This window comes from Amblyraja radiata, chromosome 5, assembly GCF_010909765.2.
Source record: "Amblyraja radiata isolate CabotCenter1 chromosome 5, sAmbRad1.1.pri, whole genome shotgun sequence".
Classification (NCBI taxonomy): Eukaryota; Metazoa; Chordata; class Chondrichthyes; order Rajiformes; family Rajidae; genus Amblyraja; species Amblyraja radiata.
The window spans coordinates 63,929,477-63,956,936 of NC_045960.1; the positions used below are offsets into that span (position 1 = coordinate 63,929,477).

The following is a 27,460-nucleotide window of genomic DNA, read 5'->3' on the forward strand; positions in this document are numbered from 1 at the left end:
ACAGAGATATTAATGTTTTTACAAAATTCCCCATTCTCTCTGCTGCCCCCGCTGGCGGCAGGGGGGAGGGACTATAAAACCAGGAAGTGGTGTGCCACACACTCTTCAAGATGGAGGAAGGCAGAGGGTCACATTTCTCTGAGCTGTGAATAACACTGAACACATGTCAACTCAAATGTAAGTGCCCTTAGTGGTTCTAAAATGCTTGCAGAATGTGTCTATTGGTTCTAAAGCTTGCAAAAAAAGTGTCTATTGGTTCTAAAGCTTGCAAAAAAATGTCTATTGGTTCTAAAGCTTGCAAAAAAAAGTCTATTGGTTCTAAAGCTTTCAAAAAATGTCTATTGGTTCTAAAGCTTGCAAAAAGTGTCTCTATTGGTTCTAAAGCTTGCAAAAAATGTCTATTGGTTCTAAAGCTTACAAAAAAAGTGTCTAAAGTTCTAAAGCTTGCAAAAAAATGTCTGTTGGTCTAAAGCTTGCAAAAAAATGTCTATTGGTTCTAAAGCTGGCAAAAAGTGTCTATTGGTTCTAAAGCTTGCAAAAAGTGTCTCTATTGGTTCTAAAGCTTGCAAAAAATGTCTATTGGTTCTAAAGCTTACAAAAAAAGTGTCTAAAGTTCTAAAGCTTGCAAAAAAAATGTCTCTATTGGTTCTAAAGCTTGCAAAAAATGTCTATTGGTTCTAAAGCTGGCAAAAAGTGTCTATTGGTTCTAAAGCTTGCAAAAAGTGTCTTTATTGCTTCTAAAGCTTGCAAAAAATGTCTATTGCTTCTAAAGCTTGCAAAAAATGTCTATTGCTTCTAAAGCTTGCAAAAAAATGTCTGTTGGTCTAAAGCTTGCAAAAAAATGTCTATTGGTTCTAAAGCTGGCAAAAAGTGTCTATTGGTTCTAAAGCTTGCAAAAGGTGTCTCTATTGGTTCTAAAGCTTGCAAAAATATGTCTAGGTTCTAAAGCTGGCAAAAATATGTCTATTGGTTCTAAAGCTGGCAAAAATATGTCTATTTGTTCGAAAGCTTGCAAAAAAATGCCTATTGGTTCTAAAACTTGCAAAAAAAATCTATTGGTTCTAAAGCTTGCAAAAAAATGTCTATTGGTTCTAAAGCTTGCAAAAAAATGTCTATTGGTTCTAAAGCTTGCAAAAAAAATGTCTATTGGTTCTAAAGCTTGCAAAAAATGTCTATTGGTTCTAAAGCTTGCAAAAAGTGTCTATTGGTTCTAAAGCTTGCAAAAAGTGTCTCTATTGGTTCTAAAGCTTGCAAAAAAATGACTTGGTTCTAAAGCTTGCAAAAAGTGTCTATTGGTTCTAAAGCTAGCAAAAAATGTCTATTGTTCTAAAGCTTTCAAAAAATGTCTATTGGTTCTAAAGCTTGCAAAAAGTGTCTCTATTGGTTCTAAAGCTTGCAAAAAATGTCTATTGGTTCTAAAGCTTGCAAAAAAAGTGTCTATTGGTTCTAAAGCTTGCAAAAAAATGTCTATTGGTTCTAAAGCTTGCAAAAAAATGTCTATTGGTTCTAAAGCTGGCAAAAATATGTCTATTGGTTCTAAAGCTTGCAAAAAATGTCTATTGCTTTTAAATCCATAAATGGTCTTGCCCCGCCCTACCTATCTGAGCTTCTACACCCTTATACACCCGCCCTCTCTCGCAGGTCAGATAATCAGCTGCTCCTGAGTCGGCCTAAAACTAAGCGGAAGCTCAGAGGGGACCGTGCCTTTGCTGTGTCGGCACCCAAATTATGGAACGATCTGCCTCTCCACATTAAACAGGCCTCTTCTCTGTCTGTTTTTAAATCTCTTCTTAAAACCCATCTCTTCTCCGTGGCCTTTGATACCCAGTAAGATGTCGACTTTATTTGCTTGATTGGTTTCTTATTTTGATTGCTTATTGCATGGCTATTATTTTTACTCATGTTTTATGTCTTTTGATTTATTGTTGTATTTCATATGTGATTTATGCGTCTTATGTGAGCTGTTATGTTATGTTCTGTTATGTTGTCTGTTTATGATGTCTTGTTTTTTCTTCTGTACAGCACTTTGGTCAACATTGGTTGTCTTAAAGTGCTTAACAAATAAAGTTGGATTGGATTGGATTGGATATTGGTTCTAAAACTTGCAAAAAAAGTCTATTGGTTCTAAAGCTTACAAAAAATGTCTATTGGTTCTAAAGCTTGCAAAAAATGTCTTGGTTCTAAAGCTTGCAAAAAATGTCTATTGGTTCTAAAGCTTGCAAAAAGTGTCTCTATTGGTTCTAAAGCTTGCAAAAAAATGACTTGGTTCTAAAGCTTGCAAAAAGTGTCTATTGGTTCTAAAGCTTGCAAAAAATGTCTATTGGTTCTAAAGCTTGCAAAAAAAGTGTCTATTGGTTCTAAAGCTCGCAAGAAAATGTCTATTGGTTCTAAAGCTAGCAAAAAATGTCTATTGGTTCTAAAGCTTTCAAAAAATGTCTATTGGTTCTAAAGCTTGCAAAAAGTGTCTCTATTGGTTCTAAAGCTTGCAAAAAATTGTCTATTGGTTCTAAAGCTTGCAAAAAAAGTGTCTATTGGTTCTAAAGCTTGCAAAAAAAGTGTCTATTGGTTCTAAAGCTTGCAAAAAATGTCTATTGGTTCTAAAGCTTGCAAAAAATTGTCTATTGGTTCTAAAGCTTGCAAAAAATGTCTATTGGTTCTAAAGCTTGCAAAAAAAGCGTCTATTGGTTCTAAAGCTTGCAAAAAATGTCTATTGGTTCTAAAGCTTGCAAAAAAAGTGTCTATTGGTTCTAAAGCTTGCAAAAGTGTCTCTATTGGTTCTAAAGCTTGCAAAAAATTGTCTATTGGTTCTAAAGCTTGCAAAAAAAGTGTCTATTGGTTCTAAAGCTTGCAAAAAAAGTGTCTATTGGTTCTAAAGCTTGCAAAAAAATGTCTATTGGTTCTAAAGCTGGCAAAAATATGTCTATTGGTTCTAAAGCTTGCAAAAAATGTCTATTGGTTCTAAAACTTGCAAAAAAAATCTATTGGTTCTAAAGCTAGCAAAAAATGTCTATTGGTTCTAAAATGGTTCATACTAGCGCTCCAGAAAGCCGTCTTACTTTTTGGCCATCTTACTCAGTCCCCCTCCACTGAGCAGATGCAGAGAATTCTTCCCATCAATGAAAAATAAAAGTGTTATTAGTTTTTAAAAAAATGTTGAGAATCTCTCTCCTGTCAATCACTCCATGAAAGCCACACCTTTTCCGGGGGGGGGGGAGGGGTTATAAAACCTGGAAATGTGGGTGTGGCTCAGTCTCTGCAAGATGGAGGAGGGAGAGGTCACGACTCGCTGTCTTTAGTGGCTTTGCACCCTACTTCAAATGGTATGAAACTGTACTTGAATTTGGTGGCCTTGCACCCTGCTAGAAGTGGTAAGAAACTGCACTTGAATTTGGTGGCCTTATACCCTGCTTGAAATAGAATTTCAAGGATTAGCCGTGTCAACCACCAGCCCACCAGCCGTGAGTGAGTGAGTTGCCAGCACAACAGGCTTGATTGACTGAGACGTCAGCCCAATAATCCATTTGGCGCACAATTTGCATACTAGCCCTCTGGAAACCAGTCCCTTCAGCCCACAACACCCATACTAGCGCTCCAGAAAGCCCCCCCCCCCAACTGGCCACCAATATTAGAATTGGTGGAGAGGTGGAATATTGCGTTGGATGACCAGCCCTCCTGTGTGATGCTGGGACCCAACGGGTCCCACTTAGTCTAGTTATAACTATAAAACTCTGTGTGTGTGTGTGTGTTTTCACATCATCTCGAAAAAACAATGCGCAAACGTGAAAATTTTGACATATTCTGGTAGAGATTTACCCCCTGGAATCTGAAATCGGCTTACCTGAAAAATTAGTCTTTTATTTCTTGAGTTATTAATAAAAATGTTCACAAATCCGATCAAACTTTGAAATCAAAACGCCTGTTTTTCGCTGATGACGTGACGTGCCTGCCTGCCGTCTGCTCGCGCTGCGACTGGTGTCACCTCTAACCCCTCCCTCCTGCCCCCGTTATTCAAAAATGTCGACTGAACACCAAAGATCATAGTTGAAGACCGCGTTGGCCCAACCCGTGCTTCTTTGGTCAACACTCTCTCACCCGCCGACCAAAGATCATAGCTGAAGACTGCGTCGGCCCAACCGGTGCTCCATTGGTCGACACTCGCTCGCGCCTCGGCTTGGGTCTCTCCGCCTCCCCTCTCTCCCCCTCCCCTCTCTCTCACCCTCCCTCTCTCCCCCTCCCCTCTCTCACCCCCCTCTCTCCCCCTCCCCTCTCTATCCCCCCCTCTCTCACCCCCCCTCTCTATCTCTCTCTCCCCCTATACCCCCTCCCTCTCTGTGCCTCTGTGTCCCTCTCTCTCTAAACCCTCCCTTTACAGCCGCCCCTGCAAGTTAGGGGTTATACGTGAGTGGATAGGACGGGGGATGGGGTAAAAGGAGTGAATGAATAATATTAATATAATATATCGTTTTTTCGAGCAGTATGAATACACACCACACACACACATCCAAGATCAGCGTACTAATAGTTATAAGAAAGTTACTGGACCAGTTGCAGACTCATTGGGTTTGCTCCCCCAACGCAAGATTCCACTACTCACCTGTTCCCCCAACTCAATATTGCACCACTCATGTATAGCGCAGGCCCGGCTCATTTCTCCTCATACCCCAGCACTCCCTCCTCCTCTTCACCCTCCCTTTTCAGTAGAGAGGGAGGGGTGGGAGAGAGGGGAGGGGGGGTAGAGAGGGAGGGGGAGGGGGGGGGGTAGTGAAGGACAGGGAGGGGGTAGAGAGGGAGAGGGAATGTGGTAGAGAGGGAGAGGGGTAGAGAGGGAGGGGGTAGAGTGGGAGTGGAGTATATGGAGTGGGAGTGGGGTGGAAAAGGAGAAGGGCTGAGAGGGAGGGGAGTAGAGAGAGAGGAGGGGGGTAGAGGGAGAAGGAGGGGGTAGAGGGGGAGGGAGAGTGGGGGTGGAGGGGAGATAGAGGGAGAGGAGGGGGGTTGGGGAGGTAGGAAGTGGGGGATAGAGGGAAAGGGGGCTGTGTTTGTGAGAAGGGAGAGTGGGGGAGTGGGATGGGGGGGAGGTGAGGCATGGGGGAGCAGGGAGACAAAGAGAGGAGGGGAAGGAGGGGGTTAGGGGAGGAAGCAGAGGAGGGTTGATGGAGGCTGGGAAGAGGGAGGATAATGGAGGAGGGGAATAAGGGACTGAAGAGGGGGAGTGAGATGCGTTCACATTGAACTTCTTTTTTACAAGTTATTGCCATTTTAAACTTTAAAAACGTCAGCCACGCCTGGCAGTTGGGAGCTATGTCCCACTTGGTCTATAGTAATATAAAATAATGCATACAGTTGATATTTGCGATTGTGTGTTCAATTTTCTTAAGGATAAAATTTACTCTGAAATTTAAACTTCATTGAAATTTGTTGCAGCCTGTGGGCCAAATTGATCTTGTTCCTCTCCCGCACAACACTGTGGGATACTTCCTACTTATTATTCTGTTTGTCTCTAACAAGCCAGGTATTGAAACATGGTAGTCAGAAATGAACTGAAAGTCAGATATCTTACCACCGACCCAGCTATGGAGCACAGCTGTACCAAGCAGAAGGCCCAGATGCAGTTCACATTTGGTCTCCCAGTTTTATGACAAGAAAGGCTTGTACAAAAAGTCAGTTCTAAACAAAACTGTAAGTGAAGGTTTGTGGATTACTAACAAAGGTTTGAGTAGATTGGATCATAGTTAGTGAACATACGAGGCACTGATTGGTAATAGGGCCCCTGGTCCTCAAGCCGGAACATTCACAGGCAAAAATCTGTGAATACCACCGCTGATGGTATTGTAGCAAAGAAACACCTCCGCTAAGGGTGGCAAGGCTGCCTTTGAGGGCTCATTTCAGATAGGCTGGTACAAACAGTGTTGCAGTTCAGTGGGGGTGCGATGTTGCACTTGAAGCTATACTCAGCCAGGATGAGTACAACTATTGTGTTCAAAAAGGAACTGCAGATGCTGGAATATCGAAGGTACACAAAATTGCTGGGGAAACTCAGCGGGTGCAGCAGCATCTATGGAGCGAAGGAAATAGGCGACGTTTCGGGCCGAAACCCTTCTTCAGACTGATGGGGGGTGGGGGCGGGAGAAGGAAGGAAAAGGGGAGGAGGAGGAGGAGCCCGAGGGCGGGCGGATGGGAGGGTGGGGGGAGACAGCTAGAGGGTTAAGGAAGGGGAGGAGACAGCAAGGGCTAGCAAAATTGGGAGAATTCAATGTTAATGCCATACGGACGCAAGGTCCACAGACGGAATATGAGGTGCTGTTCCTCCAATTTCCGCTGTTGCTCACTCTGGCAATGGAGGAGACCCAGGACAGAGAGGTCAGATTGGGAATGGGAGGGGGAGTTGAAGTGCTGAGCCACCGGGAGTTCAGGTAGGTTATTGCGGACTGAGCGGAGGTGTTCGGCGAAACGATCGCCCAACCTACGCTTAGTCTCCCCGATGTAAATCAGCTGACATCTAGAGCAGCGGATGCAGTAGATGAGGTTAGAGCAACCTATACCCAGCCACTGACACTCTCCTCCGCTTGGTCCTCACCCTCAACAACTTTACATTTGACTCCTCCCATTTCCTCCAAACACAAGGCGTAGCTATGGGCACACGCATGGGCCCCAGCTACGCCTGCCTCTTTGTCGGGTACGTTGAACAATCCTTGTTCGAGACGTACCAGGGCCCCATCCCCGACCTCTACCTCCGTTACATTGACGACTGCTTTGGGGCCACCTCCTGCACCTACACACAACTGACTGACTTCATCCACTTCACCACCAACTTCCATCCGGCACTCCAATACACCTGGACGATTTCCGACACTTCCCTACCATTCCTTGACCTCACCATCTCCATCGCAGGGGACAGACTCCTGACCGACATACATTACAAACCCACTGACTCACATGGCTATCTGGACTACACGTCTTCCCACCCTGCCCCCTGTAAAGACTCCATCCCCTACTCCCAATTCCTCCGCCTACGCCTCATCTGTTCCCAGGATGAGACATTCCATACCAGGGCATCGGAAATGTCCTCGTTCTTCAGGGAACGGGGATTCCCCTCCGCCACCATAGATGAGGCTCACACCAGGGTCTCATCCATACCCCGTAACACTGCTCTCTCTCCCCTGGTCCTCACCTTTCACCCCACCAGCCGGCAAATACAACACATAATCCTCCGCCATTTCCGCCACCTCCAACGTGACCCCACCACTCGCCACATCTTCCCATCTCCCCCCATGTCTGCCTTCCGCAAAGACCGCTCCCTCCGCAACTCCCTCGTCAATTCTTCCCTTCCCTCCCGCACCACCCCCTCCCCGGGCACTTTCCGTTGCAACCGCAAGAAATGCAACACCTGTCCCTTCACCTCCCCCCTCGACTCCATTCAAGGACCCAAGCAGTCGTTCCAGGTGCGACAAAGGTTCACCTGTATCTCCTCCAACCTCATCTATTGCATCCGCTGCTCTAGATGTCAGCTGATTTACATCGGGGAGACTAAGCGTAGGTTGGGCGATCGTTTCTCCGAACACGTCCGCTCAGTCCGCAATAACCTACCTGAACTCCCGGTGACTCAGCACTTCAACTCCCCCTCCCATTCCCAATCCGACCTCTCTGTCCTGGGTCTCCTCCATTGCCAGAGTGAGCAACACCGGAAATTGGAGGAACAGCACCTCATATTCCATCTGGGGACCTTGCGTCCGGATGGCATTAACATTGAATTCTCCCAATTTTGCTAGCCCTTGCTGTCTCCTCCCCTTCCTTAACCCTCTAGCTGTCTCCTCCCACCCTCCCATCCGCCCGCCCTCGGGCTCCTCCTCCTCCTCCCCTTTTCCTTCCTTCTCCCCCCCCCCCACCCCCCATCAGTCTGAAGAAGGGTTTCGGCCCGAAACGTCGCCTATTTCCTTCGCTCCATAGATGCTGCTGCACCCGCTGAGTTTCCCCAGCAATTTTGTGTACCTTTGAGTACAACTATTGTTCTGCATTGGCAGGGCCTGCCTCATGTGTTGACAGACCAGCTGGATTTCACAGCTTCTCCAATCTCCTCGTGTCAGATCTCTCCCCCTCTTTGTTTGTTTTAACAACCCAAGAATGTGTTACCATAGAAAGATCTCTGAGCTCGGAAAGGCTGTAGTCAAATGAAGAGTCAGGGGTTACAACAGCTTCCATCACATCTAAGCTGAGGCGATGACGAAGAGTAGGATCCGGGTAGTCTGTCAACACATAGAGCGAGTCTGCTGGACTGTACCCAGTCTCAAATCTCAGCGCCGGGTGCCCACCCACACCAGCTCTCTGCACCGCCATGGGTGAATCACTGCTGAATTCACGCCAGTTTCCCAGTGCAGTGGTGTACAGCAAGGGGAGGAAAGGGATTTGATTATTATCACATGGTTTATAACAACGCTTTATGCAAATTTGTACACGCTGCATTAAAATAGCAACAGTATCAGTTCTCAGCACTGTGAATTGGCGGTGGTTGGTGAAAAATGGATTTTAAAAGTTATTAATTTCCTTTTGTGAATAATGTTATTAGACCTCTCGTCAGAAATGTAATTACCCATTTATATTCATGCTTTTAATTACTTGATTTCATGATTACTCTTTGGATAAAACAAAATCCTTTTAACTTTCTGCTTCAATCATAGATTAATCCCAGAGTTTAAATTTAAAACCCATGTTCTGCTATTTGAGCCTTGCTCATAGCGCACAATTTGTCTGGATTGGTTCCTTTCATTTTCTTTGCAATCTTGTAAGTCGGGAATTAAACAAGATGAAATTCCATTTGTCAAATGAATCACTGATCACTTTTTACTTCAAATGTAGATATTATCATCCTGTAAATAAATGATGCAAAATTTCACCCAATAGAGCACTAAAGCCTTTTTAGAAAAACATTGAAATGTCATAGAAACATAGAAAATAGGTGCAGGAGTAGGCCATTCGGCCCTTCGAGCCTGCACCGCCATTCAATATGATCATGGCTGATCATCCAACTCTGTATCCCGTACCTGCCTTCTCTCCATACCCCCTGATCCCATTAGCCACAAGGGCCACATCTAACTCCCTCTTAAATATAGCCAATGAACTGGCCTCAACTACCTTCTGTGGCAGAGAGTTCCAGAGATTCACCACTTTCTGTGTGAAAAATGTTTTTCTCATCTCGGTCCTAAAGGATTTCCCCCTCTATCCTTAAGCTGTGATCCCTTGTCCTGGACTTCCCCAACATCGGGAACAATCTTCCAGCATCTAGCCTGTCCAACCCCTTAAGAATTTTGTAAGTTTCTATAAGATCCCCCCTCAATCTCCTAAATTCTGGCGAGTACAAGCCGAGTCTATCCAGTCTTTCTTCATATGAAAGTCCTGACATCCCAGGAATCAGTCTGGTGAACCTTCTCTGCACTTATGGCAATAATGTCCTTCCTCAGATTTGGAGACCAAAACTGTATGCAATACTCCAGGTATGGTCTCACCAAGACCCTGTACAACTGCAGTAGAATTTCTCAACTAAAACATTATAAAAATGGAGAGAAAGAGGGGGTAAACTATCCCTGCCGCTCGCAGAAATGAGCGTATGTATGTACATTGGACTTTAAATATTTTGGGGAGCTCATTCATAAATAGGGATGTCCATAGATCCAGTGTTGATAATACATGTAATCCAAATGCTCAGCTTTTGTTATTTTTTAGATTTATGTGCTAGAATTCAAATTTATCTATTGGAGATTTTCCAGGGTCTTGTTAATATATTTTTGTTCTGCCATGAAATGTTAATCCAGTAATTTCAAACAAACCTTAACATTAAACAGTAATTTCTGAAGTTTCTGAAGACAACAAAGGCAAGATACTCACCCTTTTTCCATCAAATCGTTTCCCTTCATATAGCTCTTCTTGAGGTGTTTCCACGGTAACAGGCTGTGAATTTTCACGGATGGAAATTAGAATTTATTTAAAGAACAGTTACTTTGACATTAAATATTAATACACGTGACATTACAGCACAAAATCAAGCAATATTTCCACCTGGCTATTTGTCCTTCACATAAGCAGAAGCTCCACATTACATTCCTACTCTGTTTCTATATATTCTTTATTTCCCCTCGCCTTCAATTAGCTTTGTAATACATACTTAAAATGTTGAGATGACCTTTGCTGTCTTTGGTATTGCATTTCACAGCCACACATGCTCCCACAGAAATGTTCTTCCATCCCAAATATTCTACAGTCAAACCAGTACTTTTGCCCCTTTGTTCTACATCCCTCAAAATGAGAAAAACAACAGCTAGAAGAAATGGTCTTGTGCAGGAGACTTGAATTGATTTTTTTGTAAACTCCAAGAGGTTCAGCATTTTGTGTCTGCCTTCGATTTAAACCAGCATCTGCAGTGATTTCCTACACAGGGAGTAATGCTGTTGTGTACAATGTGTAGAAGCTGCACATTTGGGTGGTGGTGGGGCAGTGGTAGAGTTGCTGCCTTACAGCGCCAGAGACCCGGATGCTGTCTGTTCAGAGTTTGTATGTTCTCCCTGTGACCAGGTGGGGTTTCTCCGAGATCTTCGGTTTCCTCCCACACTCCAAAGACATACAGGATTGTAGGTTAATTGACTTGGGATAATTGTAAAAAAAATTGTCCCTAGTGTGTGTATGATAGTGTTAGTGCGAGGGATCGCAGGTCGGTGCGGACTTGGTGGGCAAAAGGGCCTGTTTCCGCGCTGTATCTCTAAACTAAATTAAATTACTTCTAAATTCACTCAATAGGTGCCCATTCTCACATTTTGGCAGTATTTCCTAGAGTAGTAATTTCCAATGGCAACCAAGTAGAGAGGCCGATGTTTTCTCAAATGCCAATATGCACTTGCCATCATCCCAAACATAACTACCAAAACAGTATCAAAAAGGGGGAAAAACAATCTGTGATTATAGGCAACACGATGACCATTCTTGAAGATTCCTGGTGTCATCACCTTGCCAGTCTCCATAGGCATGGCTCGGTATGGCTCTTCATCTTTCACTTGTTAAGTCTTTCTCCCGTACTCTAGACTCACGCCATAAGTGTAGTGCCTCTGAGCAACTGTCAGAGACCTATGCCAAATTTACCCAAAATGGAGTTGTGGATCGCATTTTAATAAAATTCAGTTTTGGGTCATCAATCTATTTTGAAATGAACAAAGATTCTTGCCAAAACAATTTCTACAACCCAATGCTCCCAGTTGGTTTTCCCATCTCCTTTTTTTAAATATCCACCAAATCACCTCATAATGTTAATTTTCTTCATGAAAGTCTATGGTTTGGACTCTTCCAAGAATTATTAAACTTTACTTGCAGCATCGACAAATTAAATTACACTACATATCAAGTCAAATAGGACATCAGACTCCCTATTTTATCACCGATAAGCACACTCAATAAACTTACCTTGAGCGGCAGAAAGGAAAGAGCATGCTCAATCAGCAACCTCATTAACCTTTTTGAATAGAAGATGAACTCATCTCGACTTGTGTCTTTATTTCTATGTAACAGGAGAACAAGGATGTGAAATAAATTAAGATTAGTTTAAAAATTGTACAGGAGAATTAATGTAACTGTAAAGCAATAAATCCCTAGAACCTAATGACTGCATTATAAGGTTATAAAAAAACAGTAGCACTGGTAATTATCTTCCAAAATTCCACTGCTTTGAAACTCATCTGCCATTAATGGAAAGTTAACAAATGTATCCTCAGTATTATGAGCACAAGGAGAAAGAATAATGGGAACAACACGAAAATTAGCCTGACACATCTGATGAGTGAAATGCTGGAACCTATTCTTAAGGGAGCGCTAAAACAAAAGCATTTTAAAATATTAATAGGACAACATAGATTTAGGAAAGTAATAAGTTTAAAAAATCCATCAGATTTTTTTGAAAGGGAGATATACCAACTAGAATAGATAAGCAGGAGTCAGTAGATGCGGTTCAATTGTGCTTCCAGAAGGCCTCTGATAGGATGCTACACAAGAGTATAAGATACAGTGGCTTGCAAAAGTTTTCATACCCCTTGAACCTTTCCACATTTTGTCACGTTACAACCACAAACGTAAATGTATTTTATTGGGATTTTATGTGATAGGCCAACACAAAGTGGTGCATAATTGTGAAGTGGAAGGAAAATGGTACATGGTTTTCAAATTTTTTTACAAATAAAAAACTGAAAAGTGTGGCTTGCAAAAGTATTCAGCCCTCCTGAGTCAATACTTTGTAGAACCACCTTTCGCTGCAATTACAACTGCAAGTCTTTTGGGGTATGTCTCTACCAGCTTTGCACATCTAGAGACTGAGATTTTTGCCCATTCTTCTTTGCAAAATAGCTCAAGCTCAGTCAGATTGGATGGAGAGCGTCTGTGAACAGCAATTTTCAAGTGTTGCCAGAGATTCTCAATTGGATTTAGGTCTGGACTTTGACTGGGCCATTCTAACACATGAATATGCTTTGATCTAAACCATTCCATTGTAGCTCTGGCTGTATGTTTAGGGTCGTTGTCCTGCAGGAAGGTGAACCGTCTCAAGTCTTTTGCAGACTCTAACAGGTTTTCTTCCAAGATTGCCCTGTATTTGGCTCCATCCATCTTCCCATCAACTCTGACCAGCTTCCCTGTCCCTGCTGAAGAAAAGCATCCCCACAGCATTATGCTGCCACCACCATGTTTCACAGTGGGGATGGTGTGTTCAGGGTGGTGTGCAGTGTTAGTTTTCCGCCACACATAGCGTTTTGCATTTAGGCCAAAAACTTCAATTTTGGTCTCATCTGACCAGAGCACCTTCCTCCACATGTTTGCTGTGTCCCCCACATGGCTTGTGGCAAACTGCAAACGGGAGTTCTTATGGCTTTTTTTTCAACAATGGCTTTCTTCTTGCCACTCTTCCATAAAGGCCCGATTTGTGGAGTGCACGACTAATAGTTGTCCTGTGGACAGATTCTCCCACCTGAGCTGTGGATCTCTGCAGCTCCTCCAGAGTTACCATGGGCCTCTTGGCTGCTTCTTTGATCAATGCTCTCCTTGCCCGGCCTGTCAGTTTAGGTGGACGGCCATGTCTTGGTAGGTTTGCAGTTGTGCCATACTCTTTCCATTTTCGGATGATGGATTGAACAGTGCTCCGTGAGATGTTCAAAGCTTGGGATATTTTTTTATAACCTAACCCTGCTTTAAACTTCTCCACAACTTTATCCCTGACCTGTCTGGTGTGTTCCTTGGGCTTCATGATGCTGTTTGTTCACTAATGTTCTCTAACAAACCTCTGAGGCCTTCACAGAACAGCTGTATTTATACTGAGATTAGATTACACACAAGTGGACTCTATTTACTAATTAGGTGACTTCTGAAGGCAATTGGTTGCACTGGATTTTATTTAGGGGTATCAGAGTAAAGGGGGATGAATACTTTTGCACGCCACACTTTTCAGTTTTTTATTTGTAAAAAAATTTGAAAACCATGTATCATTTTCCTTCCACTTCACAATTATGCGCCACTTTGTGTTGGTCTATCACATAAAATCCCAATAAAATACATTTACGTTTGCGGTTGTAACGTGACAAAATGTGGAAAAGTTCAAGGCGGTATGAATACTTTTGCAAGCCACTGTATATACTAAAGTTTAGAAGAGAGAGCGTTGACTTGATTAAAACACATGATCCTGAATAGTCTTGGAAAGATGAATGGGGTAAAGATGTCTGATCGTAGGATACACTAGAACTAGAGCTCAAATTTAAAAATAAAGGGTAGCCCATCTAGGGCAGTGATGAGACAAATTTATTTCCTCTCAGAGGATGTTAAAGGCCCGAGTGGACTAATACAGTTTATAAATTATATGTATTTATATGCAAAATCATAGGAAATTGGAACATGGATAACATACTGATGTAGACTGTGAATTGGTTGCGAGACAGGAAAGGAAGACCAAAAGTAAACATTTTTAGGTTGGAAGGCAGTGACCAGCGAAGTGCTCCAAGGAGTAATGCTGGGCCACAGTTACAACTTGGCCGATGATGCCAACTGTGAAATAGCCAATGGCACAAGAATGGGTGACAATACCTGGTGTGAGGAGAATTCATGGAGATATAGACAGGCTAAATGAGTAGTTGAGGAGAGTCATGATGGAACATAATATGGAAAAATGTGAGGCCTATCACTGAATAACATCTACAAATCAGCACCATTTAAAAAGTACTTCACGTTTTTATTCCTTGTTAACCAGACTATCCTTGTTAAGGTGGGTGGTAGTGGCACGAGCTGGTAGAGCTGTTGCTTCACAGTGCTGGGTTTGATCCTGACCTCAGGTATTGATCATGTGGAGTTTGCACGTTCTCCCTGTGACCATGTGAGTTACCTCCCGCATCTCAAAGACATGCGAGTTTGTAGGTTTGAGGTTAATTGTGTTCTGTAAAATCACCCCTCATGTGTAGGGAGTGGATGCGAAAGTGGAATAGCATAGAACTAGTGTTTACGAGTGATTGATGTTCAGCATGGACTTGCTGAGCTGAAGGGCCTGTTTCCATGTTGTATCTCTAAAAACTAAAGGATCATTTCAAGTTAATATGCCGTAGTCTGGATCAAACCTGGGTCTTTGGCACTGTCAGGCAGCAACTCTACCACTGTGCCGACTTGTTTCACACAACGGAGCCCGGAAATATGACATTAATTTAACTTCATTTATTTAAATTAAAATCTTTTATGCATTTAAATAGTTGTAACTGTTCCCCAGTCTTGACAATGGTGATAATGCACCAGACTTACTTCTTTATTATATACCCATTTCCAGTATGCAAGACACAATACAATAGCTTTGCTCCCGTAATTATACATTTAAAAAATAAATCTTTTAGATCAATTCTAAAATTACCTGATAATTGTGTGCATTCCTCTAACTTGTGGCGTGCTTTCAAGGACACTTAGTTTATCCGGCAGAGGTTGACCTTGGTGGGCAGATGCAAGAGCTGCTCTGTGGAGGGTACAGTTTACACCAGGTGAAAATTGTCACCTACAAATGAATCTACCAGCAAGTACAAAAATCAAGTATTTTGTCTGTTGGCAATATGTCAGAAAATACAGCAATTATCAATCACCCATTTGAAGCCTACAGATAATATATTGTAGAGCTCTGAGAGAGATGATTTATTTTGGTGACATTCCAAACTCATGACCTTCGATTAATTCTCCCCCTAACAGCATTGTGGGTATACCTATAACTTGAGCACTATGTCAGTTCAATAAGCCAACTCACCAGCACCTTCTCAAGGGCAACAAAAAATGGACTATTAAATGCTGGAAGTCTTTTGACTGCGAAGCCCATTTCCCTTCAATGAATATATTTAAAAAGCATATATCCATAAAATATCATTGTAAGTTTTCAGCTTTTAATTTCAAATACTGCCATGAGTCACTTAAAGTTCATGGTTACTTGATAGAAAATAAAATAGCATGAACTGAACATACGACAGTTAGTTGGAAACTGAGTGTAGGCATTAATGTGTCTTTTTTAGACTGGCAAAGATGCAATCAATGGTGTTCCACAGGGATTGGTGTTAGGCCCTCATAAATTGATGAAAGAGACTTGAATGGGTGAGGGGATCATCTTGAAGAACAATGAGGACCCGGAGTGGGGGGGGGGGGGGGGCGCCGTGAAGGACGGTGGGAGAACAAAGGAGGACCCGGCGTGGGGGAGGGGGGCTCTAGTTTAGAATCCTCTGCCCAGGGGCTAAGTCTGTGTTTGTTTGTTTGTTTGTTCGGGGGAAGGTGCTGTGCACACGGCAGCCAGCCAACACAGTTGTGTTATTCTTTTTGTTTTCACTTTTAATTTTAATTTTCGTGTACCTTGTTGTGTGCTGTGACTGTCAAAAGTTTTATCGAATCGTATCGTATTGAATGAAGGGAATGGTACGTTGGAAAGTACGTTGCGATATATGAATCATCATTAGACATGGTTGAAGTGCCGGAAGACTGGAGGGTGACTAATGTTATGCCTCTATTGAAGAAGGGCTGGGAACCATAGATCAGTGAGCCTAATATAAGTGGTAGGTAACCCACTGGAGATGTTTCTGAGGAATAAGATATATATGCATTTGGATACACGGGAGATGATTAGGGATAGTCAGCATGGTTTTGTACGTGGGAGATCGTACCTTGCAAATCTGACCTTTTTTTAATGTAACCAAAAAGGTTGATGAGGGCAAAGACGTAGACGTTGTCTGTCTGGACTTCTGCAAGGCATTTGAGAAGATTCCACATGGTAGGCTGATCTGGAAGGTTAGATCTCATGGGATCTGGGGAGAGCTAATCGACTGAAAATAAAAATGGCTTCAGGGAAGAGAGTGGGTGATGGTGGCAGGTTGTTTTTCAGACTGGGGGCTGTGACTAGCGGTGTGCCTCAGGAATCAGTGCTGGACCCATTACTGTTTTGTGGGTTATATCAATGATTTGGATGAGAATGTAGAAGGCATGATTAGTTAGTTTGCACATGACATTAAAATGGTGGGTATCGTAGATAGCAGGATCATCACCAGTTGGGCAATTGGGCTGAGGAATGGTCAATGGAGCTTAATGCAGGTAAGTGCACAGTGTTGCATATTGTGAAGTCAAACCTGTACAGGACTTTCAAAGTGAATTGTTGGGCGCCGGGAAGTTTGGTAGAGCAGATGGATCTAAGAGCACAGGTACATTGGGCTTCATCAGTCAGGGTAATGAGTATAGAAGTTGGGATGTGCAGGAAAGAACTGCAGATGCTGATTTAAATCGAAGGTAGACACAAAATGCGGGAGTAACTGGAGTTACTCTGGAGTAATAGAAGTTGGGATGTTATGTTACAGTTGTATAAGATGTCAGTGAGGCCACATTTCAAGTAACGTGTTCAGCTTTGGTCACCTGCTCTAGGAAGGATGTTGTTAAGCTGGAATGAGTTCAGAAAAGATTTACATGGATGTTACCAGGACTTGAGGGCCTGAACTATAGGGAGAGGTACGTCCTAGGTGCGCAGGAGGCAGAGGGGTGATCTTTTAGAGGAGCAGCACGCCCTTATTTTGTCAAACAAGAAGTCAAACGTACGAAAACAGATCAAGATAGATACTGAAGCAAATAGAGAGAAGCAAATTGTCCGAGGTGCGGACAGGAGATTCTGTGGTGGCAGGCGAGACCCGAGGATGGTCTGTTGCCTCCCTGGTACCAGGGTTCAATGTCACGGACCGACTTCAGAACATCCTCGAGAGAGGTGAACAGCCGGAAGTAGTGGTGCACGTGGTCACAAACGACGTTGGGAAGAAAAGGAAGGAGGAAGAAACTCTAAACATGAGTTTAGACAGTTAGGAAGAAGACTGAAAAGCAGGACTTCTAGGGTGGTTATCTCTGGATTGCTTCCTGCACCTCGTGCTGGTGAGGGCAGGAACAGGGAGATAGGGGATCTGAATGTGTGGCTGGGGGGCTGGTGCAGGGAACAAGGATTTAGATTTATAACCACGGGGATCTCTTCTGGGGTAGGGGTGACCTGTACAAAAAGGACGGGTTACACCTTAACTGGAAGGGGGTCAACTTTCTGGCAGGCAGGTTTGCTAGTGCTACACGTGTGGGCTCAAACTAAATAGCGGGGGGAGGGGTTGACAAATTGGGAGTATAAAGATGGTGTTAAAGAGGAAGTGAGTACAGGAAAAGTTACAAAAGACTCCCAAATTAATGGGAAGGAAAGTTCGAGAGGGGATAAGAGAGTAAGGTCAGGGCCAATAGTGACTGGTGTGAGAGACGAGGTGAATACCAAAGTTAAAGTGTTGTATATGAATGCACAAAGTATAAAGTGGATGAGCTCGCGGCTCAGTTAGAAATTGGCAAGTATGATGTTGTGGGAATTACAGACATGGCTGCAAAAGGGCCAAGGCTGGGAACTGAATATTCAGGGTTATACTTCCTATCAAAATGACAGACAGATGGGCAGGGGTAGCTCTGTAGGTGAGGAATGAAATTCAGTCCCTTGTGAGGGGTGACATAGAATCAGGAGATGTAGTCAGTATGGATAGAACTGAGGAATTGTAAGGGTAAAAATACCCCAATGGGCCCACAAACAGTAGCCTGGATACAGGGTGCAAGTTGAATCAAGAGTTAAAATTGGCATGTCGCAAAGGTAATGCTATGGTGGTTATGGGAGATTTCAACATGCAGGTAGACTGGGGAAATCAGGTTGGTACTGGACCCCAAGAAAGGGAGTTTGTGGAGTGCCTTCGAGATGGATTCTTAGAGCAGCTTGAGCTGGAGCCTACCAGGGAGAAGGCAATTCTGAATTTAGTGTTGTGTAATGAACCAGATTTGTTAAGGGGACTCAAGGTAAAGAAGCCATTAGGAGGAAGTGACCATAATATGATAAGTTTTAATCTACAATTTAAGAGGGAGAAGGGAAAATCAGAAGTGTCAGTATTGTAGTTGAGCAAAGAGGACTATGGTGGCACGAGGGAGTAGCTTGCCAAAGTTGACTGGAAAGAGACCCTAGCAGGGATGACAGTGGAACAAAAATTGAAGGTATTTCTGGGAATAATATAGAAGGTGCAGGATTAGTTCATTGCAAAGAGGAAGAAAGATTCTAAGAGAAGAAGAGGCTGACAGTATAAAAATAAAAGAGAAGTATAACACAGCAATGAGCAACAGAAGATAAATAAAAAGGCAATACGGGGAGAAATGATGAGGTACGAAGGTAAGCTAGGCAAGAATATAAAGGAGGATAGTAAAAGCTTTAGGTATGTGAAGAGGAAAAAAATAATTAAGACAAATGTGGGTCCCTTGAAGACAGAAACAGGTGACTTTATTATGGGGAACAAGGAAATGGCAGACATGTTGAACAGGTACGTTGGATCTGTCTTCACTAAGGAAGACACAAACAATCTCCCAAATGTACTAGTGTCCAGAGGACCTAAGGTGATAGAGGAAGTGAAGGAAATTCACATTAGGCAGGAAATGGTGTTAGGTAGACTGGTGAGACTGAAGGCTGATAAATCTCCAGGGCTTGATGGTCTGCATCAAAGTGGTACTTAAGGAAGTGGCTCTAGAAATCGTGGACGCATTGGTGATCATTTTCCAATGTTCTATAGATTCAGGATCAGTTCCTGTGGATTGGAGGGTAGCTAATGTTACCCTACTTTTTAAGAAAGAAGGGAGAGAGAAAACAGGGAATTCAGGGCTCGAAATTAACAGTTGCCCGGGTGCCAATGGCCATCTAAAGTCCTGCCGGGCAACCTAAAAGGCGTTATTTTGCCAGGCTTAGCAAGCACCCGGGATACCTGCCGTTCAACTCTGAGCGGACCCCCCTCTCTATCTCTCTCTGTCGCTCTCCATCTCCGCCCACCATCCGTGTCCGGGTCGCCGGGCTCCGCTCTATGATCTTTGGCCGGGTCTTGGGTCTCCGTTCTCCAGCTGCTCCTCATCCGCCGGCACGGCCGACCGCCTTGCACATGCGCACTGCCACGGCCTGCACATGCGCACAGCCACGGCAACTGGTCGGTGCCGGGCACTTTTTCCCTCCCTTTGCATTGTAGGAGATCTGGCCGCCATTGCTGTCTGGCCGCCGCCTCGCCGCGACCGCTGAAACCCAACGCAGAATCACTTCATGGAGCTGGAGTAACTCCCTGGAGTAACTCTTGCATCAGGAAGCAAGAGTTACTCCAAAAATATTCCAAATGGAATTTAAACTGGAGGTGGTGAAGGGTCCACCACCAAACTCCAAACTCCGAACAATAACAGCCTATTGCACTTTATCTGTTTATTTATTGTGTATATATATGGTCTATGATACATAGACACACTGAACTTTTATCTCCTGTTCTGTATCATGTTCACATATTCTGTTGTGCTGCAGCAAGCAAGAATTTCATTGTCCTATCTGGGACACATGACAATAAAATTCTCTTGACTCTTGACTTGTACTTAAGCAAAAAAGGGTTCTTGGGGAAAAAAGAGCTACCTTAAATTTAGTTGCGTCTGGTTGGGTAACTATGGTAGGGTGAAGACTATTCCATGCTTTAATTGTAAGGGGGAACTCCATGGAGCAGCCAGCATCTCTGGATAGAAGAAATTGGGTGATGTTTTGGGTAGAGGCACCTTTTTAGACTACCTCTGGTTTTAGTGTTTTTAGTTTAGATTAATACAGTTCTATTGTACAGTATTGTGTGTGTAGGAAGAAATTGCAGATGCTGGTTTAAATCTGAAGATAGACACAAAAAGCTGGAGTAACTCAACAGGTCAGACAGAATCTCTGGACAAAAGGAAAATATTAAGTTTTGGGTTGGGTCTGAAAAAAGTTCCTGCACCCCTTTGGAATGTGGAAGGAAACAAGAGGACCTGGAGAAAACCCATAGGGATCAAAGGGAAAAGGAGCAAACTCCATACAGACAGCATCCATATTCAGGATCAATTCGGGTCTCTGGCACTTTTAGGGAGCAACTTTATGACCAATGTACTGCCGCATAGTTTTGAACTGAATTAAAACATACAGTAACTGTAAAGGGGGACATAGGGTCACTTAGAGATTTAAGACTGAAAATGGATAGCTTCTTTTTTTTAGTAACCAAAGTTATCAATGTATAATTTTTTGTGTTTTGGAAAACAAAATATAGTGGCACAGCTGGTGGACTTGTTGCCTCACACGCCAGAGATCTGTGTTCGATCCTGTCCTCGGGCACTGTCTGTGTTGAATTTGCACATTCTCCCTGCAAGCATGTGGGTTTCCTCCCACATCCCAAAGACGCATTGGCTTTGTAGGTTAACTTGTATCTGCAAAACTGTCCCTAATGTGTAGGGAGTGGATGAGGAAAGTGGGATAACAAAACTTGTGTGAATGGGTAGACAAAAATGCTGGCGAAACTTAGCGGGTGAGGCAGCATCTATGGAGCAAAGGATATAGGCGACGTTTCGGTCGAGACCCTTCTTCAGACTGATATGAGGGTGGGGAAGAAGAAAGGTCGAGGTGGAGACAGTGGGCTGAGGGAGAGCTGGGAAGGGGAGGAGAAAGCAGGGACTACCTGAAATTGGACAAGTCAATGTTCATACCGCTGGGGTGTAAACTGCCCAAGCGAAATATGAGGTGCTGCTCCTCCAATTTACGGTGGGCCTCACTCTGGCCATGGAGGAGGCCCAGGACAGAAAAGTCGGATTCGAAATGGGAGGGGGAGTTGAAGTGCTGAGCCACCAGGAGAACTGAGAACTGTTGTGCAAAGCGATCGCCAAGCCTGCGCTTGGTCTCACCGAAGTTGATCATAAACTGAATAATCCAACCACATTTTTGTTTGGAAGTGGAAAGAAATAATAGAAATTGCATTCATTGCAACGTGTAAAAAGAGTTGAGATACTGTATTATAATTTTGCTGCATGTCATTGTGGTATATATCATGTCTTGATTGGTGAATATGTTTAGTTTGCGACTTTATTTGAAGCAGAAATAATATGTGAATGCTTCATTGAGCATAATTCCGACTGGTAACTACGCACTTCGTCTGAGCACATTATCGCACGCGTCATGCAAGCCATCATATGACCACCTAAACTGTCATTTGGCAACCTAAAAAGCTGCCTAAGTTCCCCGGCTAGGAACAGAGAAACAGAGAAAAAAAGTTAAGTGAGAGCCCTGGAAGTACAGACCAGTTAGCCTCACATCAGTGGAGGGGAAGATGCTGGAGTCAATTATATAAAATGAAATAGCGGCACATTTGGATAGCAGTAACAGGATCGGTCAGAGTCAGCATGGATTTACGAAGGGGAAACCTAGCTTGATTAATCTTCCGGAATTTTTTGAGGATATAATTAGTAAAATAGACAAGGGAGAGCCAGTGGATGTAGTGTACCTGGACTTTCAGAAAGCCTTTGATAAGGTCCCACATAGGAGATTAGTGGGCAAAATTAGAGCACATGGTATTGGGGGTAAGGTTCTGATATGGATAGAAAGTTGGTTGGCAGACAGGAAACAAAGAGTAGGGATTAATGGGTCCCTTTCAGAATGGCAGGCAGTGACAAGTGGGATACCACAAGGCTCGGTGCTGGGACCGTAACTATTTACAATATACATTAATGAATTAGATGAAGGGATGAAGAGTAACATTAGCAAATTTGCAGATAACACAAAGCAAGGTGGCAGTGTGAATTGTGAGGATACTATGAGGATGCAGGGTGACTTGCACAGGTTGGGTGAGTGGGCAGATGCATCGCAAATGCAGTTTAACGCGGATAAATGTGAGGTTATCCACTTTGGTAGCAAAAACAGGAAGGCAGATTACTATCTTAATGGCATCAAGTTGGGAAAAGTGGAAGTACAACGGGATCTGGGGGTCCTTGTACATCAGTCTATGAAAGTAAGCATGCAGGTACAGCAGGCAGTGAAGAAAGTGAAGGCATGTTGGCCTTTATAACAAGAGGAATCAAATATAGGAGCAAAGAGGTCCTTCTGCAGTTGTACAGAGCCCTAGTGAGACCACACCTGGAGTATTATGTGCAGTTTTGGTCCCCTAATTTGAGGAAGGACATCCTTGCTATTGAGGGAGTGCTGCGTAGGTTTACAAGTTTAATTCCCTGGATGGCTGGACTGTCATATGCTGAGAGAATGGAGCAGCTGGGCTTGTACACTCTGGAGTTTAGAAGGATGAGAGGGCATCTCATTGAAACTTATAAGATTGTTAAGGATTTTGACACGCTACAGACAGGAAACATGTTCCCGATGTTGGGGGAGTCCAGAACCAGGAGCCACAGTTTAAGAATAAGGAGTAAGCCATTTAGAACGGAGACGAGGAAACACTTTTTCTCACAGAGAGTGGTGAGTCTGTGAAATTCTCTGCCTCAGAGGGCGGTGGAGGCAGGTTCTCTGGATGCTTTCAAGTGAGAACTAGATAACTCTTAAAAATAGCGGAGTCAGGGGATATGGGGAGAAGGCAGGAACGGGGTACTGATTGGGGATGATCAGCCATGGTCACATTGAATGGCGGTGCTGGCTTGAAGAGTCGAAACATAAAAGTCTGTGATTAAAAATATGGCTCATGTATTTAAAATAGAGATAAGGCAATGTATCTTATCTCAAACAGTCATGGTGAGTTTATGGAACTCTTTCACCTCAAAGGGTGGTAAAAGCAGAGTTTTTGAATATTTTTAAAGCAGTCATGCATAATGGGTTGAAAAGGAAGAAAAGGGAACGATTACCACGGTGGATGGGAATGTGGACAAGAAGTTTAAGCAGCTTAGCCGTGATATTAAATGGCAGAGGAAGTTTGACTGCTTCTCTCAATTTATATGCTCCTATTTTTGCATGGTCAGAACAATTTAAGGAGCTGTCACTGGGGTTCAATAAGTCACTGGGGCACTGCCATGCTGGGTGGAGTGGGTATGTACTGAGACCAGGAATTAAATTCTGGCCATTAGTGCGTTTATGACCATTAGATTTGTTGCAATAGTCTAATCTGGATTTAAAAAGTCGTTATGCTCATATTGGCCACGGCCAGAGCAGATTTTAATTTTACACTTGAGCAGATTTTCACTACACAAATTATGGACATCTGGGACAAAGAAACAAAAATGTAACAGAGCGTGTGGAACTACATTTCTGCAGAGGGTTTTAATGTCTTTTGGGAACTGGATGGGAAAATATAAAGCTAAAAGCTTAAAGTGCAGCAGCTAGATACATTTAATCAAACCTTATCCGTAAAAAAATTAGGTTACATTTTCATGACAGCAAACAGGTTTTTTTTGTAGCAGCCAGCAGAGGGCACTATACACCCAGATCTCGTGGCAATCCCATAATTTTAGAAATGTTCCTAACAGATAATTTATCTTTTGATTTCTAATATGTTTATGGTCATTGTAAAATACTATGAACATTTTCTTTTGAACATGAGAATCAACAAGCCACTTAATCATTAGAAAATAAACTACTATTGTGTTTCATAGGACACAGAATTGCACAGCACAAGAACAGGCCATTCAGTCCACAATGCCTCTGTCAAACACGTTGCCAAGACCATCTATCTACCTGTATATAATCCATATCCCACAATTACCTGAAGATCCTCATGTTTATCCAAAAGTCTCTTAAATGCCACTTTCGTATCTGTCTCAACCACCACCCCCACCATTGCGTTCCAAGCACCTACCCTTGAGTAAAAGACTTACCCTGCACATCTCCTTTACATTTACCCCCTCTCACCTTAAACCTATGCCCTCTTGTATTGACTTTTCCATCATGGGAAAAAGGTTCAGACTGCTTATTTACCTATGCCCCTCATCATTTTATATACTTCTATCAGGTCTCAGGTGGGAGATTGCAACTTTCACATGGTGCATCCTGTTTTGACGAATGCAATCAACCCGGCGTGCACAGTCAAATAAGACGAAATAGAACAAGTTGTCCTACAACTTTAGGCTGTGCACGCCATACGTAACAAGAAGAAGGTCTCCTCGCATCCTGCAGCGTTCCAGAGAAAAAAAAACGAAGTCTATGCAACCGCTTCCTGCAGCTAATACCCATAATCTAGGCATCATTCTGGTGAAGGTAAACAAAATTGCTGGGGAAACTCAGCGGGTGCAGCAGCATCTATGGAGCGAAGGAAATAGGCGACGTTTCGGGCCGAAACCCTTCTTCAGACTGATGGGGGGTGGGAGAAAGAAGGAAAAGGGGAGGAGGAGGAGGAGGAGCCCGAGGGCGGGCGGATGGGAGGGTGGGAGGAGACAGCTAGAGGGTTAAGGAAGGGGAGGAGACAGCAAGGAGACATCATTCTGGTGAACCTCCTTTGCAGCCTTTATACAGCCTCCTCAACCTTCCTGTAATCGGACGAACACAACTGCACACAATGCTCCAAATGCAACCTAACCAAAGTCCGATAAAGCTGCATCATGATGTCCTGGCTCATATATTGAATGCCCCGACTCTGAAAGCAAGCATAGCATATGCCTTCTTTGCCACTTTATCTGCTTGCATTGGCACTTTCAGGAAGTTATGCAGTTGGACCCCAAGATCCCTTTGTATATCAATGCTATATATATCACAAACAGCAGAGGTCTCAGCACAGATCTTTGCAGAACTCCACTGGTCACAGACCACCAGTGCGAGTATTGTCCTTCCACCACAACCCTCCATACAACCAAGTCACAGTTAATCCCGTCCTTTTTAATATTCTGGATTAGCCTACCATGGGAGACTTTATTAAATGCTCTATTAAAATCCATGTAGACAACATCCACCGCCCCACCCTCATCAATCACCTTTGTCATCTCCTCAAAAAGCTCAATCAAGTTAGTAAGAAGTGACCTGCCATGTACAAAGCCACACTGACTATCCCTAATTAACCCAACCTCTTCCAAATGGAAGTAAATCCTATTTTCTTGACTCAATAGTTTCCCTACCACTCATGTTGAGGCTCGCCGTCCTATAATTACCTTGATTGTCACTACTTCCCTTCTTTAATGAAGGAAGAACATTAGCAACCCCCCAGTCCTCTGATACCTCACTTGTGACTAGCGAAGACACAAAGATCTTCGTCAATGCTTCCTCAATCTCCTCACTTGTCTCTCTCAATAACCTGGTATAGATCCGATCAGGTCCTGGGGATTTATCCACCCTAATGCTCTTCTGCAGCCACAGCACCTCCTCCTTAATCTTAAAATGCCCTTGCTTATTAGTATTCTCCACACTGATCTCATTGTCCTTCATGTCGTTTTCCTTGGTGAAAACAGATGCAAGTTATTTGTTTAGTATCTCACCTATATCCCCAGATGCCAAGCACAAATTCCATCATTTATTAATGAGCGGTCCTACCTTCTCCCTGGTTATCCTCTTGTTTTTAATGTAGGTATAAAAAGCTTTGAATTTTGGGATCTCAGGTTTAGCTAATGTTGTGCTTTTCTTTATTTTCAATAAATGATACTTGGCAAAATGAAATCCAAAAGGAAATGTTGCATGTCTCACCACAGGCTTCCTTTCTCAATGCTAAATATCACATTCTAGCTCATGAGTGACAGAGTCTCCTCCACCCATTCTTGTTTCTCGTGTCTAGCCTCACAGCATTAAGTATAATGCCTTCTCCCTATCCCCCCTTTTATTCTCTCTACCACATTTTGATGGAAACTAGGCAGACACATCTCACGTCACACCTAAGTGGAAGAAACTCATTATGGAGGGCGCTGTGGGGATGATGGAAAAATACTCTACATTTTCCAACTGCTCAAGAATACTGAACTGAGAGTGGCAGTGAAGGGAGGGAGAAGACAGATGCTGCAGTATTGGAAAATGTAATGCCCCCCAATGTTTTTTTAAGCTACTGGCAACTGTGTTCAGGGAAACTCAAAGACAATTTAGAAGAATGAGAGGATTAACAATCCCAATACTACATCAACAGCCCTGTTGTTGTTCTGCAATGAATCTTAAATCTTCCTTACCTCAAATAAAAAGAGCATTGACTGAGCTACCTCAATATCGAACTTTCTCCGAGGGTACCAACACATCTCCTTAAATTGTAGGTTCCTTTTACTTCTGCCTCATGCATCTCCCCTTTCTTCTTTCAGTTGGGGCTTCTGCAATGACTTCCCTAAACTGTACCTACATTCATCTTCATATTTAATGTGAGATAGAGGCTTTCACTCCACCATGAAGTTTGAATCCCCAAAAGGCAGCTGAAGAATTTAAGTTTATTAAATATTTAAATAAATCTAGAATACAAAATCTAGAATCAGTACAAAGTGTACCTGCAAATTTGCCCTAAAAAATTCACCTGGCTCACTAATACTCTTAGTGAAGAAACTCTCATCTTTAGAAACATAAAGAACTGCAGATGCTGCAATCTTGAGTAAAACACAAGTGCTGAAGTAACTCAACAGGTCAGGCAGCATCTCTGGAGGGAATTGTCTGACGATGTTCCAAAACATCGCCTATCCATTCCCTTCATAGTCTGACTGCTGTAGCACTTATTGTGTTTAATTCTCATGGTCTTGTCTGTATCTCTCTAAAGATCTCCTCAATTCAGGGGCCATTAAAGATGTATTGCAAATCCTCGCATCATCACCTAATTTCACATTCCTTAAACAAACATCCTGGAGAAAGATGATTATGATCACGCTTCTGGTCATCCTTAATATCTTTGGCTTCGTTTTCCCCTCTTAGGTATTTGAAACCATTTCACTAAAGGTGCTACATAATTACAATCTGTCCTACTGTTGCCTTGCATGTAGATTCTTATGTACATTCAAAGTGGTGGTGGGAGTGGGGGGGAGAAGAGGAAAAGATAAGAGAACTATTGTTAATTAGTTTGAGTTAAGGGCATGCTGCAAACATAAAACACACATACAAATTTTCATTATGCATGGATGAAAAAAAAAGCGAATAATAAATGCCATATGCTTATGTAAAATTTTGGAACATATTGTCTTTTGGTTTAAAAACAAACCTTTAGATAATTATTTGAAT

At 43.0% G+C, this 27,460-nt stretch overlaps 1 protein-coding gene across 3 annotated transcripts in view; it reads right to left on the reverse strand.

Moving 5' to 3' along the window:
• Positions 1 to 27,460, reverse strand: part of LOC116973393 (uridine-cytidine kinase-like 1) — a 101,584-nt gene that overhangs the window by 27,097 nt on the left and 47,027 nt on the right. For all 3 annotated transcript variants that reach the window (XM_033021401.1, XM_033021399.1, XM_033021400.1), the window contains exons 9-11: positions 14,903 to 15,001; positions 11,440 to 11,533; positions 9,877 to 9,939 (exon numbers count right to left, since the gene is read on the reverse strand). In XM_033021401.1, coding sequence (XP_032877292.1) covers positions 9,877 to 9,939; positions 11,440 to 11,533; positions 14,903 to 15,001 — 256 coding nt within the window. The remainder of the gene's footprint in view (positions 1 to 9,876; positions 9,940 to 11,439; positions 11,534 to 14,902; positions 15,002 to 27,460) is intronic.